General features: G+C 36.9%; 1 protein-coding gene across 5 annotated transcripts in view; it reads right to left on the bottom strand.

Moving 5' to 3' along the window:
* LOC128865925 (protein salivary glands marred) overlaps window positions 1-18,006 on the bottom strand; it is a 53,419-nt gene that overhangs the window by 7,626 nt on the left and 27,787 nt on the right. For 4 of the 5 annotated variants that reach the window (XM_054106339.1, XM_054106340.1, XM_054106341.1 and 1 more), the window contains exons 2-3: window positions 894-1,048; window positions 569-706 (exon numbers count right to left, since the gene is read on the bottom strand). In XM_054106339.1, the coding sequence (XP_053962314.1) occupies window positions 569-706; window positions 894-1,046 (291 nt within the window). In that variant the 5' untranslated portion in view covers window positions 1,047-1,048. Of the gene's footprint in view, window positions 1-568; window positions 707-893; window positions 1,049-4,100; window positions 4,180-18,006 lie in introns of those variants that run through there. The other variant, XM_054106343.1, reaches the window with a different exon arrangement.

The following is an 18,006-nucleotide window of genomic DNA, read 5'->3' as shown; positions in this document are numbered from 1 at the left end:
TGTAAATATTAAAAAATAAATTTTAAGTTGTCATTCGAAATGGTCACCATTTGCTTTTACACAAGCCTTCAAACGATTAGGCCATTCAGCTGTTGCAACACGCACGGTTTCCATGGATATTGACGTCGCTGCTCGAACTAAGGATTGTTTGAGTTTCTCCAAATTTCTGCGAGAATTTCGACATGCCATGTTCTCCCATTCTGAGCACAAACTGTAGCACAATGGATTCAGATCTGGACTTCCAGACGGCCAATCTTTGAATCTTCTGCGCCTATGAACCCAGGAATATTGTTTTCTAGCCACTGCTTGGTGGTACTGCTGTGCCTCCATGTAAACTATGGAACAATAAACCCCATAATGTGCTAGAATTTTAAAAAGCTTCAAACGCACAATAAATCTGCTTTGGTTGCAGTACGCAGTAGCCTTATTATAATAGTGTCTGACCAAGGACTGACACTTCTTCTGGGAGTAGTGAAAAATAACTCCCCCCGTTACTAGTAATCTTTCAATCATCTGTGTATACTGTATGCCCACAATTATTTCTTATATTCCCATTTACAATACTTACTTGAAACTTCCGCTTGAAGACTTCCGCATCCTTCAGTTCGTCGGCACTGAATTGATTATTTCGATGTAGGACACCAATTTTGATAACAATTTTAATTATGTTTTTTATCAGCTTCTCCGCTTTGACTTTGTTGCCCGTCTACATTATATAGATAAGTAAAATTATAAAGTTAATGTACAGTGAATGTGATGAGTCAGCAAAGAAATGAATGTAAGTAGTTAGGCATGAAATAGTAAAAGTTCTCACACATAGTAAGTAATCGGTATGTATATGTAGGTATGTATGTATGTAAATGGTAAGCAAAAGTCGATGGTAACGCACTTACATGCATCTTACATAGGCGATATAAATTATCAAGAAGCGATGCGGTGGTGCCATCTATAAATGTTTTCGCTATATTCTTGGTGGCCATGCGCGAGAGGATCTTCTTTTGGGCACGCAAGCCAATGTCACGCGACTTGAAAGCACTGTCAGCCATAACTGAATAAAATATAAAGAGAATAATAAATGAATAAAACTATAAATAGAAATGCACAGTTTTTTGCTTCAAGTGTAGAAATACGAGTAGGATAAATTATTGCATGGTGATAGAAAAAATAGACTTATGTATGTAGTATAAAATAAATAAAAAATAATTTTCTAAACAAAAAGGTGGTATTAAATAATATTGTGTGAGAGTGATTATATACTTTCTACGAGACAAACAACAAACTGTAGGCCTAGTCAAGTAGAAAAAAAACTGCGTATTTGGAATTTTTAATTGGCCCTCAAAATCGGGACAAATCAATTTTTCACTTCTTCTTCTTAATTGGTGCGATAACAGCTTACGCGAATTTGACCGAGTTTAAAAAAGCGCGCTGGTCGTTTCTTTCTTGTGCTAACCGGCGCCAGTTGGACACACCAAATGAAGCCAAGTCCTTTTCCACCTGATCTTTCCAACGCAGAGGAGGCCTTCTTCATCCTCTGCCACCACCAACTAGTACCGCATCGAATACTTTCAGAGCCGGAGCTTTTGTATCCATTCGAACGACATGACCGAGTCAACGTAGCTGCTGGATCTTTATTTGCTGCGCTATGTCTATGTCGTTGTAAAGCTCATACGGCTCATCGCTCCATCGCCAGTGATATTCACCGTCGCCAACGTGCAAAGTTCCAAAAATCGTTTGCAGAATTGTCATCGTCCAAGCTTCTGCGCCATACATAATGAGAGCCTTGTAGAGTGTTATTTTCGTTCCTCGAGAGATAACTTTACTACCCAACTTTACTTAGTCCAAAGTAGCACTTGTTTTCAAGTGAGATTCTACGTTGGATTTCAAAGGCTGACATTATTATTGGTGTTAATTTGGGTTCCTAAATAAACGAAGTCTTTCACAACGTGGGTGCCGATAAGCGAGTGCACCGACTGCTAGTTTGAAGACAGGAGCTACTTCGTTTTGTCCTCGTTCACCACCAGACACATTCACTTTGCTTCTTTATCCAGTTTGGAAAAGGCAGAACTAACAGTGCAGTTGTAATACCAATACCACAGATTAAAGAAGTCACACGACAGCGAGTCTCCTATCTGGAACCTCGTTTGGCATCAAACGTTTCGAAGAGGTTCTTCACAATTTTACCGACGTTGCTGGTAATGAGCAACGTTATCTTGCACAGCCGTATTAGTTTTGCGGGAATACCAAATTCACACATCGCGGCATATAGGTGACTCCTTTTCACAATGGCGAATGTAGCTCTGAAGTCGACGAAAAGATGGTGTGCGTCGATTCTCCTTTCATGGGTGTTTTCCCAGACTTGGCGTATTGTGAATATCTGGTCAATGATGGACTTTCCAGTTCTAAAGCCACACTGGAACCACGCGAGGACGACCACTTCGACCACTATTTTCAATGCTGCTAACTCTCCTTCAAGAGAGTTTCATTAGGCTGCATTCATACAGGGAGACGTTTATTGCTTCAATATTGCGAATTTTCTTTTGGGTGTTGTCTGTCGTATTCACGCAGCTTACAATTGTTAGTTTTTAGTCTACAGACGATAACAGCATTGAGAAGAAAGAGAACACAAAGGGTGTTGACAGAGGACGAGCATCACAAGTAACGAGTTGAGGCAGCAAAAGTTGCTCTGTATGAACGCGGTCTTACTAGTACTCATTAATTGGTTCGAAAAATATGTAATGTTTTGCAGCTCTTTTCCAGTGATGTCGACATATTTTTATTTGTAGCAGCCACTTGCTAACACTTGGCGAAAAGAAGAGGTCTATTGTAAGCAACTAAATGCTGCCTCTTTTTTTTGTTTTTCAATGACTTATAAAGCTTTCTCACGGAGTTTTTATATATACAAAGTGGCGCAACATCAATCATCCAATTGGTTTTGAATAACTTTTTTAATAAATAAAAAAATATATTTTTTAGTTACTTTTTTAATAAACAAAAATAGTGTTTTGAAGTGAAGTACTCCGTCGCTTGTCTGTTTGTCCATTGAACTAAAATTTATGGCCACAATTGGAGAACATGGCCTTTCGCAGACCTCGCTCAGACTCGTCAATTTGGATATTCTCAAACAATCTCGAAGTTCGAGCAGCGACGTCAATATTCATGAACCATGAAACCGTGCGTGCCGCAATAGCTGAATGGCCTAATCGTTTGAAGGCTTGGGCAAAAGCAAATGGTGACCATTTCGAACGAAAATTAATTTTTTGTTTTTAATATTTACATGATGAAATAAAACTAACTTCATTACAAAAGTATTATAATTTCATATCAGTAACGAACATAGCGTGTAACAGAACTTATGGCAGGTCTAAGTATAGGTACTGCGCTAGTTCACAAGCGCCAAATTCGATTCACATACGACGCCATTTGCTTAAAACTATAAATTTTCCGATACGGTGATTAATTTTGTGCCACCTTGTATAAAGTTTCGGGCAAGTTTATGCTTTGACGCATGAAAAATTGGATTTACGGCACTATGTCCAGATTTTGAAATTCTAAATTCTGAGTACGCAGCAGTTTTCTACTTGGCTATGCCTACAACTCGCACATTCTTGGGAAAAAAGTATATTAAACATTTTTTTGTGATGTTATATAAATGCAGAATCTATTTAAAAAAATAAAAATTCAATAAAAAAAACAATAATATTTTTTTGTTTTAATAAATAAACGCATGCATTCACTGCACTCAACTCAAAGCAGTCGATTTGCATGAGAAAATTGGTTTTCGACCAAGTCAAGTCAGGGAACTAAGTTGTTGGCCATGCAGAGTTTGACACAAGGGGTAAAAAGAATTCATTTATGCATATGAAACTATAACAAAGAAACTAAATACATACATACATACGAGTATGTATGAATAATTTAAAAGGGTAAAAGTGCGAGGGAACAAAGGAATAAAAAAAAACGAACCAATACACAGCCACGTAAACTTTATGGCAAAGGGGTATAAAGTAATCAAATTTGAAAAAGTAATCAAAATAAAAAAAATGCTTTATTTGGTATTGATTTGATGGCATGGTTGGTTGACTAAATGTTTGCTTGATTACCTTCTAGATTCCAATAGTCGACGCTCCACAGCAGCAGACATTGACGCAAACCTTCCGCTGCCATTTTGCTAACAAATTCTGTTGTTTTTTTTGATTGATTTTAGTTCGAATGCAATTTTAAATCGAATGAGAAGAAAAAGGAAAATGCTAGAGAATTTTTCAAAAATAAATTGGAGCAATATATCTACTATAGAATAAGTGATGTACATATGCGTGTAGGTGCAGCGATTTATACGGGCGCTAAACATTCTATGCATGCGTGCGTATGTATGTACATAATATATATTTAATAGGATGGTGCCGAAAAAAAATTTTTTTAGGATCGAATTCTAATATTGCGGAAAAGTTGCTCTATTAGACAAATAAAGTGTGTGCCAAATTTCCGCCCAATCGAACGATATCTTTTGTCGCCAGCAGAGGTCTCAAATATTGAAATTTCAGTTGATATTCTTAAACATTTTATTTTATAAAATAATAATACAACGTTATTGATTGTGCAGCTTTTTGCCTACTTTTTATTGCGAAAATACGAGTACATAAATATTTTTGTAGCCCAGAACCCACCACGTGGAGGTTGCTGCACTTTGGGTTCCTATTTTTTTGTTTTTTTTTTTTAATTTAATTTTTTTTTAACTTTTTTTTTTTTTAATTTCATTTTTATTTATTTTTTAATTTTTATTTATTTTTTAATTTTTATTTATTTTTTAATTTTCATTTATTTTTTAATTTTTATTTATTTTTTAATTTTTATTATTTTTTATTTAATTTATTTTTTTTTTTAACTGGTTTTGTTCTTTTTTTCATGTTTTGTAATATTGATAAAAAAAATATGAAATAAAAAGTATTTCAAGAAACTCTGCGTTTAAACGTAAAGCTATAGTTCATTTCATATTTATCAAATCAGAGGGAGTATTGGGCTTTGTTGTCAAACTGAGACATAGTTTGACGGGATGCTCAAGTACACCGAATGAATCCATCCGAGCGTCACTTCCGTATACTTGAACCATCATTCACTTCAGATATATTGCATGGGAACGTAGAGCAAGAGGGATAGTTTTCTGGACCACAGAATTTTTTATTAGTAATTTGCTTGGTCATCTCATCGCGGCGTCGTTGTCTTTCTATAAGTTTCTTTGTTTCAGGTATGTCCGGCCGATACGGCCTATACGAGCACCTCTTTGGTCTGACAGAAAAGCTTGCTCTTTTTGAGGAACTTTTTTTCTCTTGGAGATGAGCAAGTTGTAAAATCTTGACACTTACAAGCCTAAATATCAAAAAGTCGGGAAGCATTCGCCTTAAAGTCATCAGCACATTTTTTCAAAGCAGGACTTCTATGTGCAGAAGACAAATCCTCTTTAATTCCTCTGTACTTTCTATCATGTATAGGTATTGGGCGTGAATGTGAAACTATGGGAATAGAAGCCTTGTTATAAATACAAATGGTTTTCTTGGCAACTTGTCCGGCTATGATCGAAAAGGCCGGCACTCGTTTCCTCCTACTCTACTCCCACTTCCCGTCTTTGAAAAAAAAAACATCTTCATAACTTGGTAGTTGATGATCTGGCAAATCTTTAGGACTTCCAAACTATGGGCAATTAAACGTTTGTCTTAGGGAAAATTTGGTTAATGCCATTGTCGTCATATAAACTTTTAATAAAAGATATAATTAAATGCTTTTATACGAAACAATAACTTTCGAATAAAGGGGAAGAAAAAATAGTCAAAGTAATTGCTGTAACTTCAATTCAACTCGCAGTATAACGACGAGCTACTGGGAGCTCCAAATAAACAGGGATCTTGATCAAATAAACAGGGTAGAGTGTGGTAGTGAATTAAATTGTTTCGGTGGGCCTTCTCATATAAAATTTGTATTTAACATATACGGGTGTGATAACAAATAGTATTTTCAAAAAAGTTAAAATTGTTCAGAATTTAAACTGAAATTTCAAAATTTGTGGCCTCTGCTGGCGACAGAAGATATCGTTCGATTGGGCTCAAATTCGGCACACACTTTATTAGTTTAACAGTGCAACTTTTCCTAAAAAAATTTTTTTTCGGCCCACTTTAATATACATATAATATGTATGTATGGAGAGGCAACGGTAAGGGGCAGTAAGCCGTAGGCAAAGGGTGCTACCAAAAAGCTATTGTTATCATGTTTGGGGGTAGATTTAAAGGTATATACAATTCATGTGTTTAGAAACTCCCATACGTAAGTAAGTATACATGTGTGTGTGTGTGTATTGTACATTAATACCTAGAAGTATTTTCAAATTTCAATAGCGTGTCTAGGAACTATTAATGTATCCATGAACACGTATGTGCACACGTGTAGGTACACATTTCATATTATAGCAATTCGCCTCGAGAACCTACTTAGAATCAATTTTGCATATACTTACAGTGCTGCCCAAAAATTATGCACTTCGTTAGTTACTCAGTAGCGAACCCATTAGTCCGGATGAGTCCTGCACGTCTTTTAGGTATAGAGGATATTAAATTGTAATTGTGGATTATTAGGGTTGGGGCCTAACCAAATGATATTAAGCCTCAGCCCTTCCCACCAAATCTAAAGGGTGATCAATTTAGAGGTATAGGATTTTAAATTGAAATAAAGTAAGGAGTTAGGGTAGTAAGAGACCCGAAAAATGATGATTTAAAATATTTTTTTGCTAGCCAATCGCTTTATTTTACAAAAATAAAAACATAGCATTAATCAGCCATATTTCGACTTGACTTTAGCAAAATTTCAAAAAACAAAAAAAAAATATTAATAATTGTAAAAGTTATCGCTGTTTGTGCGGTCCTTGGAGATTCATATAAAATCAATCGGACAAAAGAAATTAGTTTTATTAATAGATAGTATTGTGCCTGATCGAAGCTTTTTTTCAAAATAAACAATATGGCGGCCTCAGTAAATATTTTTCAGATTGTCGAGAAGAAACCGTCAATTAATTGTTTAAAAAAAATCAGTATAAATTTTATTGAAATCTACCAAGCGGTTTTAAGATGTTTTGAGAAAATCGCATTCAAAGTTGTGCTATCGAGCGCCCGACCCCATGCGCCAACTTTTAACCCAGTCCTCCCTCCATGCACCCCTGGTAGGCCATCGAAGGGATGGCCTTCAGCTCCGTCGTCGCATTCTCTTTGATCTCCTCTATCGACTGAAATCTCCTTCCACGAGGTAGTAATTTCAACTAGGTGAATACGGTGCTAGCACGATGGTATTTATTTGGTGTTTGGTCAAATAATCCAGCAAAATTTGGGCTCGGTGCGATGGTGCGTTATCCAAGAATGTTTGTCCACATTTCTGGTGGGCCAGGCAGACACTAATGATCCGATGGCGCTAAAAAGTGACAGAAGTGTGTCTTACAGTCCTACCAACATAAGCAAAAAAAATATGGACCGGTTCTCACGTGCGCGGTTCGTTTAAATTAAACATTCCAGGTACTTCCTGATCATAGGTATTTCAATTTAAAATCCGATACCTCTATATTGATCCTCCTTTACAAGCAAGGGCTACTTAAATAAGATTACAAACCAGGAAGAAAGTATTTCTCATCAGAACCGATTTGGGAAAAATTTCAGCTCGTACCGAAATTTAAGAAACTGATGTTAAATGCATACTGAAATGTCATACGCCTACGCACAAAATAGAATCCCGATATTTGACTAATTTTCTTTTGTTTTTTTAATTTTCACTAATTTTTGATAAAAATTTAGATCATTCTACCACAAATTTCATGTAAATCAAAGTTTCTAACTTTCTGCAAAATTCGTTAAATTGTCGTCAAAAATTCAAACTTTTTTATCAGATTTAAAAAAATTGTACGTAATTTTACAGTAGCTCATTGAATTATTGATATTGGCATAATAAAGTGCAACTTTGAAGTTACTTAAAATTCGCGTTTATTTTTGCTACTTTTTCCCGCTGACGGTGTTGTGCTAGAAAACTGCCTATTCAATTTTTTTTTTAATTCTGATTAAAAAGTTTGAAACTTGAAATTACAAAAAATTATCAATTATCATTTACAGTTTTAATAATATTGGGTATGGCAATAAGTTTCCGCCCTCGTAAAAGAGGTGTCGCTGCTGAAACTGTTTTTGTGTTCGCTCTAGTTATACAAGAATACCGGTATGAAGGTGTATATGTGGGGTCTAGGTCGCAGTAGTTGACATTCGTTTGAAGCGCAAAGATCCTTTTTTATCTGACGTCAAAAATGTCTACGTTCGTTCCGAAAAAACAGCATTTGCGGAAAGTCATGCTTCATTATTACCTTCTAAAGAAAAGTGCAGCTGAAACGTGTCGAATATTGATCAATATTTACGGTAATAACGCTCCATCCAATACAACTTGTAAAGAGTAGCTTCGACGCTTCCAAAGTGGCAATTTGGACATGAGTGATAAAGATCGAACGAGCGAAGTGGCACCGAAAAAATTCGAAGATACTCAACTACAACAATTATGGGATGAAGACGCATGTCGAACCCTTGATGATACAGGGTTTGATTGAAAAGTAATGAGCCTTCCCGCGCGGAGCGTCTGCCAAACGATCAACCGAATCGGCTGGTGGGGGAAAATGATCATTGGACCTTCCACTAGAAACCGGTCCCAGTTCGCTGGCAACAGCGGTGCAGTTAACATCGCTCCGGGCGTGAAAGCTGTTTTAAAAGTTTGTTCGGATTTTGCAGTGGTGAAAATGCAGCGATCGTTGGAGCAAAGTTACTCTATCAAATTTTGCGTAAAGCTAAACAAAACGAGTACCGAAACCATTGGGCTACTCAAGGAGGCTTACGGAGACCAATCTCTATCCAGTGCCCAGGTAAAACGGTGGCACAAGTCGATCAAGGAAGGCCGGGAGGACGTCGAAGACGAACAGCGATCTGGAAGGCCTTCGACGACGAAAACAGACGAAGATATGAACCGGATTCGTGAATTTTTGAACATTTACCTCCAGGAAGCACTGTAAACGCGGCATTTTACAAAGAAGTGCTCCTTCGGCTGAAAAACCGCGTCGCCCGGGTTCGGCCCGACCTCGTCAACAATTGGACCCTTCATCACGACAATGCGCCGGCGCACCTCGCCTTCCTCTGCACCTCTGCATTGGCCAAGATGGGGGTTCCGGTGCTTCCCCACCCTCTCTACAGCCCAGACCTGTGCCCTCCGGACTTCTTCTTGTTCCCGCGCCTGAAAAGAAAGCTGAAGGGGAGGCGTTTCGACTCCATCGAGGCGATCCAAAAAACTGTTACAGCGAAATTGAACGCGATTCCGGCGGATGAGTTTAAAAAATGTTTCCTGCAGTGGAAGGACCGCTACCAGCGGTGTATTGACGCTCAAAGGTCCTCTTTGGAAGAATATTAGTTGTATAAGCCGAAAGGTTTAATAAAACTGCTTAAAAGAAATAAGGCTCATTACTTTTCAATCAAACCCTGTATGTCTAAAGAGTTGGATTTTGGCAGATCAACTGTGTGTAAACATTTGTACCCGACGGGAATGATCCAGAAAGCAGGTAACTGGGTGCCACATCAATTAAAGGAGAGGAATATCGAGAGACGTTGGGTGACGTGTGAGATACTTTTTGAACGGCAGAAAAGAAAAGGTTTTCTGCACCGCATCGTCCGTGGCGATGAAAAATGGATCTATTGTCTAAACGTCGACAATGTCTCTGAACCAGGTCTATCAACAGCGAAAAAAAGCATTTATGTATGCTTGAAAAGTTATGTTGTGCATCTGGTAGGATCAGAAGGGTGTCATCTATTATGAACTTCTTAAACTATCTAAAACCATTACTGGCGATCGTTACCGATTGCAGCTAATGCGTTTGAATCGAGCTGTCAAAGAAAAGCGGCCGGAATGGTACGATGGAAAGGACAAACTGATTTTGCTGCATGACAACGCCAGGCCACTTTGCTAAATCGGTCCAGAAATATTTAGTGGGACTTCCCTACCCACTGTATTCCCTAGTCATTGCACCTTTGAATTACCATCAATGCAGTCAGCCCTTATTGCAGAGCGGTTCTCTTATTACGAGAGCATCGCAAACTGGCTCAATGAATGGATGAACTCGAATTTTTCGTCAGAAGAATCCGTATGCTGCCTGAAAAATGGAGTAAATTATAGCTTCCAATGGCACATACTTCACATAATATCAACGTGTGGGTCCCCTCTTGGAAGCAGCTAGAGACCGCGCATTATTTTCAAATTTGTATTACAAAAAAACAAAAAATTGTAAAAAAATGTGTAAAAATTGTTATTACTTTTAAATTGTATAATCGCTTACATTCGATTACGAATGGTAAATAAAGAAGAAGATTATTTAATTGTTTAAATAATTTGTAACTTTGGCTTAGAAAGGACGGTATCTTATTCGAATACCCAATATATATGTAAGTACACTCGGCGAGAATATATCATACAATGCAAAATAGGTTATATTAAATAAAAGCAAAACTTCAAATACATCAAACGAATTCCGGTTAAGGTCAATGGCAAATTTAGTTTTTGGCGAAGAAAAGAAAAACATTGAAAGTAAACATTTATCATTAGGAACAAATTGGCTCTTGTATCACTAAAAAGCAATTAGTTCCGCTAATGATTTGCTGCTTGAAGGCAAAATAAAGCTACGAACAATAATTATAATTACGCCCATAATGAATTTCGGGGCTAAATGTAAATTCCTTATCTAGATACATATGTACATACACACATACACAGTTATATATTGCCATTCTTATCTAATCGCATTTCTGTTTTTTGTGAATTATTCAAGAGTACTAATAGGCAAGGGATGGAGGGCCAATGACATCCAATATACAAAGTGTTGTTACATACACAATAACAACAACATAAACAGGCTTGCACTCGACAGAAATTTGCGAATTATTTCCTTATTTGGAGTATTATTATTCAAATATTATAATAAACTTTGAGTACATAGGGTCTTCCAGTAAGGGCGGGTCGAAATGGAGTGAAACAAGCCGTATGAGAGCTATTAACGAAACTCTTCTTTGGAAGGCCGATGTATGCCATTATCTACATATGGAATACGACATCGTTCAAATATCCAACGTGGCTTTGGATGATGGCACAGGTCTCAGAAGATACAACTTATTGGCATAGACTTAAGGGGTCACACAATTTATTCGTACACTCACAGTTTATAAACAGCTACACCTGATACTTAGCACGATGTATGGTAAACAAACGAACAAAATTTTGATATATTCGTAAAGAATAACATATTTATGCAATATTTAAAGACCCAAAACTTTCAATTTCATTTCTGGAATTAGAGAACTTAAGACATTAACGAAATAAGGCACAATTTTATGCGAAAATATTATTCGTACATAGCCATATAAGGCTGCCTTTAGCTTTAATAACTGCTTCCAAACGTCATTGCAAACTTTTTACCAATACCTTGGTTTCATTAGCTTCAATTTTCTCCCACTCAACACTTAAAGCTGTCTTTAATGACGCTTTTGATGTTATTTTGTGCTTTCTGATTCTCCTTCTAAGAGCTCCTAGACATGGTCAATTGGGTTCAGATCCGGTGATTGAGGTGAATATTTAAGCTGCTTACAGTGGTAAATAAGCCATTCTTACACGAGAGATAAGATGAGTGTTTTAGGTCATTGTCTTGTTGGAACAAGAACCCTCTAGCATTCAGTCCAAGTTTAACGGAACTATCATGCAAATTATTCTTCGAAATGTTTAAATACAGATGTTAATCCATTTTATGACCAATAAAAACCATTTTTCCTACTCCAGATGCACTATGCATTCCCAAACCATTGCATTTCCTCCTCCATGCTTAACGATAGGAATACGATTTTTTTCATTATGTTCTGTATTTTCTTTTCGCCAAACTTTTGGAGGCCCATCTGATTCGGAAACATTAAATTTCGACTCATCACTGAATATGACGTTTTCCCAAAAAGAATCTGGCTCATTTGTATAGCATTTGGCGAAATCCAATCTCTTCTTTCTGTTTATATCAGAAATGTAGGGCTTGCGGCGTGCCACTTTGCTATGATAACCAACGTTTTGCAGACAATTACGGACTGTTTATGGGCCTACTTTTTTATGCAAAGACTCTTGAATATTTCGGCCTAGTATCGTGGAGGTTATTTTGGGACTTTGCGCGACTGATGCTACTATGTTACGTTCCGCACGTGAAGTCAATATTTTTCGCCTTCCGGCTTGGTGGTGCTTAGCTTCCAATTTACCAGTATTAACGTAATCAGCGGTAACACTTTGCACCGTATAATGCGATTTGCAAATTTTTTGTCGATTTCGCGCAGATACTTATTTTCCATGTACAATTTAATAACCATTTTAAGGATTTCTATGGGTAAATCCGCACTTCGTCCCATTTTGCCAATTTCAATATTACGCGCAACTGAAACTGAATCAGCGGGAAAAGCTAAAAAAAACCTATATTATTTCGTTTTTACCAATATTAGTAAAAACACAAACGATTTTTATTGTTACTTTTGTAGCAACAATATCATGAACTGAAAGTGTATGAATAAATGTTTTGCAGAATTTTGCTACGTCTGCCTGCTTTCCTTGGAACCCCTCAGTGGGAGTTGAAATATCGGGAGTTTTGTTTGCGGCAATTCATCGGGAATGTAACATTCTTATACTGACCCAAAAAATATATATTGCCACAACAAATATTTTGCGCAAAGCTAACGTTTTTTATGTACTACGCAGGCTGTACGAATAAATTGTGTGACCACTGTATGTAACCCCTTAATAGTAGCAAAACCGGCATCAAGGCGCGTAAAGCTGTACATTTGATGGGAATAGATTCTAAATGAAAAGAAAGGAGTCCATTATTCTTGCGCAAATGATTTAAAACTTTTTTATGGTCGCTCTTTAGCTACTGGGCGATGCTACGGCTACTAACATGCCAGTCAACTTCGGATATTTCTGTGATTTTATCGACATTAACGACATTTCCTTTAACATCAAAAATGCCTGAACGGAAGCGACGATACCAAAATTGCACACATTTAGCTGTCACAGTATCGGCACCATAAACACCACTCACAATTTCAGGGACTGGCTTGCATTTTCGCCTTTATCAAAGAAAAACTGTAGAATTCACAGAATTTTTTCTTGTTGACCTCCATTGCTAACACCCTGTAACTCACAACTGAATGGAACAAACAAAAACAGCAACAGATTTTTTAGTGTGTAATGTCACCTTGACAACGAGCGTAAACTTTAAAGTATTTGATCGATAGTTTAGGAGATATCCATCATTACAGCCATCTACCGAAATAATACTGGATTTCTTTTTCCCCCAACCTAATAAATAAATAAAGAATTGGCGCGTACACTCCTGTTAGGTATTTGGCCGAGCTCTTCTTCCTATTTGTGGTGTGCGTGTTGGTGTTATTCCACAAATGGAGGGACCAACAGTTTTAAGTTGACTATGAGCGCAGATGGTTTCTTATGAAGAGCTTTTTCATGGCAGAAATACACTCGGAGGTTTGCCATTGTTTGCCTGTGGAGCGACCACCATTAGAAACAACTTTTTCTAACATTTAGTGTTTCTGTGCAACCCATTCGGCTACGACCGCTGCTTTAAGTTAGAAGAAATTTTACTTTACTTAAATTTGCCTAAATACATAGCTCACAATAAACTTCTTTAGATTTACAGAGCTCATACTAAATCAAGACTTCATTAAAGCAATGAAATGTTTGACAGTTTTTGAGTCTGTCTGTAAGTCACTAGCGCGACGATTAGGGGAACAAAGACCTCTGGTGGACAATAATCTGCGGGTAACGAACAAAAGTCATGCCTCTGTTATGAATGGAAAAATTCGACTCCCAATCACACTTTTCAGCATACAAATTCGGAGTTCTGACATCTTGAGGGCCTGAAAGGAGCAGAGATTGCGCTCGGCCAAAGATCACTTGGCGAAGGTCGATGTTGCGCGAACTAGCAGATGTCGATATTACACGGGACAGCGCAAAAATAACAGTCCAGAACCGTGTATGATGAAAGAGTCTTGTCGAGGTCCTATGTTCCCGAGCGGAGTGAACAAGGATATAAAGCAAAAAAAAAGTATTGAAATTTTTTTTCGGTAAAACGCTTACTTGCAAGTAAGTTACTGCCGATTTCCAATAAAATGTGCAAAAGCGTGAAAACTTTGATCCCACCTTCTAAAAAACATGCAGACGTAGACTTTCAAATCGCCGATAGACATACTGGGTATTTGTGTTCAAAATAATAAGCGCGACGAAATGCCAAGTTTTCACTCTTTTTGTTTTTGTATTTGCATCAATTTTTCATTTTATTATCAACAAAAGCATATAACTCAAAGATCCAAACTTAATACAAAATTCACGAAAGTTACAAATCTAAATAATTTTTCAAATTTTCAATCAGAATCTTTAGAAAATTTCAAGGAATGCAATACTGATTTTTAGTAGAATAAAATGTAAGTTCGAAGCCGCTCGAAATTCGCGCTGGTTTTTTTACTGCTTTTTATCACACGAACATTTTCTTCTATATAAAGCACCTGTTCGGAAGCGCCTAGAAGAATGCAAATAAATGCTCAACACCTTAGCGAACAAAAAATGTGCGCGTTAAACTTTAGAAAAATACAAAAACATAAATATTGGTTTTTCGGACAAATTAAGTGAAATGAGAGCAAAGTTAAGTCAGTTAAGGTTCGTTACCTCCGTAAATTTTCCTCTGATTTGTTTCAAATTTTGACAAACATTAAAGACGCATTGAGCTTTAGAAAAAAATACTGGTTTTTGGGGAAAAATCAGTTAAGGATACCTGTAAACAGATACCTGTAAACGGCCATATTTTCCCTGATTTTTATTAAAATTATTTAAAATGATATACAATTTTTTTTTTTAATAATTTAAAATGGCGGAAGGTTGCAGCTGGGATCTCAATCGGCGGACATTGTAGCATCGGCGTCAGTGACCTGAATACAAAAAACCAAAAACTTTTTTGTTTATTAATGTCATAATTTCTATATGAATTAGAAAAAAATGGAAAAAAATTCGCGGAGCAAAATGCTTAAAAAAAATTGATTTTGGGGCGAATTTTCCTACTATTTTTGCATATTCTTAAAGGGTTATATTAACATTTTATGAAAAAAAAATTTGTGTTTCGAAATTTTACAGCTATCTGCCCCCTTGAATGAGCCCAAAGTCTCACTAAATTCTTTCAGTTAAAGTTCGTAATCTCCGTAAGTTTGATTTAATTGAAATTTTGACAGAACCTTAAAGACGCATTGAACTTTAGAAAAAAAAATGCTCCCAGAATTTTTCTAGAAATTTTAAATAAAATTTGGAAATTTCGGTGTGGGTTTTAAGAAATTGGTTACATTTTTATGAATTTTGTATATGGAGTACGGAGCTTTGAGTAATAATTTTTTGTTGCAGAATGAACTTACTTTTCTAAAAACACCAAAAAAAATAATTACAAAAAAAATTGCTGTAATTGGTAATTCGTCCCCTCAATATTTCGATCACAGGAGGATATTGCTTTTTATACCCTTTACCAGAAAACATTGTCAGTATTTTTTTTGCGTTGTACAATGTTACAGGAACAAATTTTTAACCGCATATACGAGGTGTGTTTAAAAAGTTTCGCGAATTTTGTGTTTTTTCAAAAATTATTTATTTAATTATTTAAAATATATTTGGTCTCCTTCAAAGTAATCCCCATGAGAGCGAGTGCATAATACTTGTGCCAACGTTTTTTCCAATCTTCAAAGCACTTCAAAAAATAATTTTTTTATCTTGTTCAGCTCCTCCTACGATGCCGCCTTTATCTCGTCAATCGTAGCGTGCGTCGTATTTTCATGGGCCTCTTCAGTTTCGGGAACAAGAAAAAGTCCCAGGTGGCCAGATCTGGGGAATACGGTGGATGGGGCATTATTAGTGTGTTGTTTTTGGCCAAAAAGTCGCGCACAAGCAAAGGGGGGTGTGAGCAGAGGCGTTATCGTGATGCAAGAGCCAATTTTTGTTCTTCCACAAATACTGGCGTTTCTGGTGGATTGCTTCGCGCAAATTGCGCATAACTTGGACGTAATATTCCTTATTGACCATTTTATTCTGTGACAAGACCTCATGATGCACCACGCCCCTGCAATCGAATAAAACGGTAAGCAAAACTCTTACATTCGACCGAATTTGGCGCGCTTTTTTCGGTCTTGGTAAGTGTAGCAGCTTCCATTGAGATGATTGAGCTTTGGTTTCCACGTCACAACCATAAACCCACGATTCGTCACCAGTTATGACCCTCTGGAGCAAACTTCGGTCGTCGCGGACAGAGTCCAACATCTCATTAGCAATGTTCATGCGATGCTGCTTTTGGTCGAAATTGAGCAGTTTTGGTACGAATTTTTCTTTGATCCATCTTTTTGAATAGGTAAAAATCGAAGATGAACTGAAACACGTGCAAGCAGAGCAGCTGCCAACAATTACCTGAACATTCAAAACAGCCGACCTCGTCAGCATGAGTGAGAGACATGAGTACCAACATATCGCCACAAAAAAATCGAAATTTGAATATACGTAACCTGCGAAAATTGAAAATTCGCGATACTTTTTGAACACACCTCGTATGTATGTCTGTATGTAAGTATAGGAAAATGCACCCTTAAGAATTATTTAATCGCATACATACATACATACAGTAGCTGTAAAAACCATGGCAGCGCAAACACAATACCAAAATTTTCTCGACGACAGGTGGACTTGAGCGATGTGCTCACATATTTACATACTAAACATCTGCAGGTATTGCAAACATACGTAGATGTGTATACATTTACATATGTACGTATGCGGCAACAACACGAAACTTAGTAAGTATATTTTTTCACCGGCCCATCATAGGAAGTTGGCTGGGCTGGAATGAAATATGTGTGTTTTTGTGTGGTTTGTTGCTGGCGGGCATTCGCTTCAGTTATCGTAAGTTGGTCGTGTTCGAAAAAATTCACGTATGTACATACATGCACAAAAATATTAATATATTATATATATGTATGTATATAGACATAAGTATGTAGTTATGCACATTTACAACCCGTCTGAGAACATCTGTTTTGAATTCCGCTTTCCCTTCTCGTTCAGTCGGGTTATTTTTCGAGTGTGCACATGTATGTAGGTTGTATGTCGAGTGCGTACGGCTATAAAGATTGGCATGCTGGACGAAATACGTAGTTACTATCCTCTGTTTTTTTTTTTATTTTTTTTATTTCTTATTTCAATGTAAAAGGTAGTGACAGTTGACGGCGAAAACAATTTGCGAGATTTCATTATGAGAGCCTCATTAAAAGATACTCATAAAAAACTAGCAAAGCTTGGCTCTAGAAGTGACAAGTTCGACTGGTTTACTTGGGGTCAGCGAATCATCAGTGGTAAGCAGTTAGGCGAAATACATTTGCATAAGCCGCTTTAATGTTTTTTTGTTTGATTTTTGTTTATTATAGAGAACTACACAATGGGCACAAACTAGCTTTTAAACAAAATACAACAGATTGAAAGAAAATTAATTATTTATGCTACAAAATCATCAAGTGACACAAATTTATTGTCTTGTTTATTTGCGAAAAAACTACTTCACATTCGAAAACTATTCGCGTCCACATAACTGAATATTCAATTTAATAGACACAAATGACGAATCATCAGCCTCATTACCGCAGGTGCTCGCGCACTCGTCAGGGCTTACTAGTGGCAGCCGTAACTAGTGTGAGTGGAACAGGTTTCGTGCAACAGACTACATAGAATGACACGTTTCCATGCCGTGGCAGCAATAAACTTTTCCAATTCAACTTTCTTAAAGTTATGGAAAGTGAGTAAACTTTTTTGTAATTGTCGCCAAGTGCGCACTGCTACCTAACCTCTCTATTAAGG

The sequence above is a fragment of the Anastrepha ludens genome, chromosome 6 (genome assembly GCF_028408465.1).
Source record: "Anastrepha ludens isolate Willacy chromosome 6, idAnaLude1.1, whole genome shotgun sequence".
In the NCBI taxonomy this organism is placed as follows: Eukaryota; Metazoa; Arthropoda; class Insecta; order Diptera; family Tephritidae; genus Anastrepha; species Anastrepha ludens.
The sequence above is the reverse complement of the archived record's forward strand: the minus strand, read 5'-3'. Positions and strand labels throughout refer to the sequence as shown.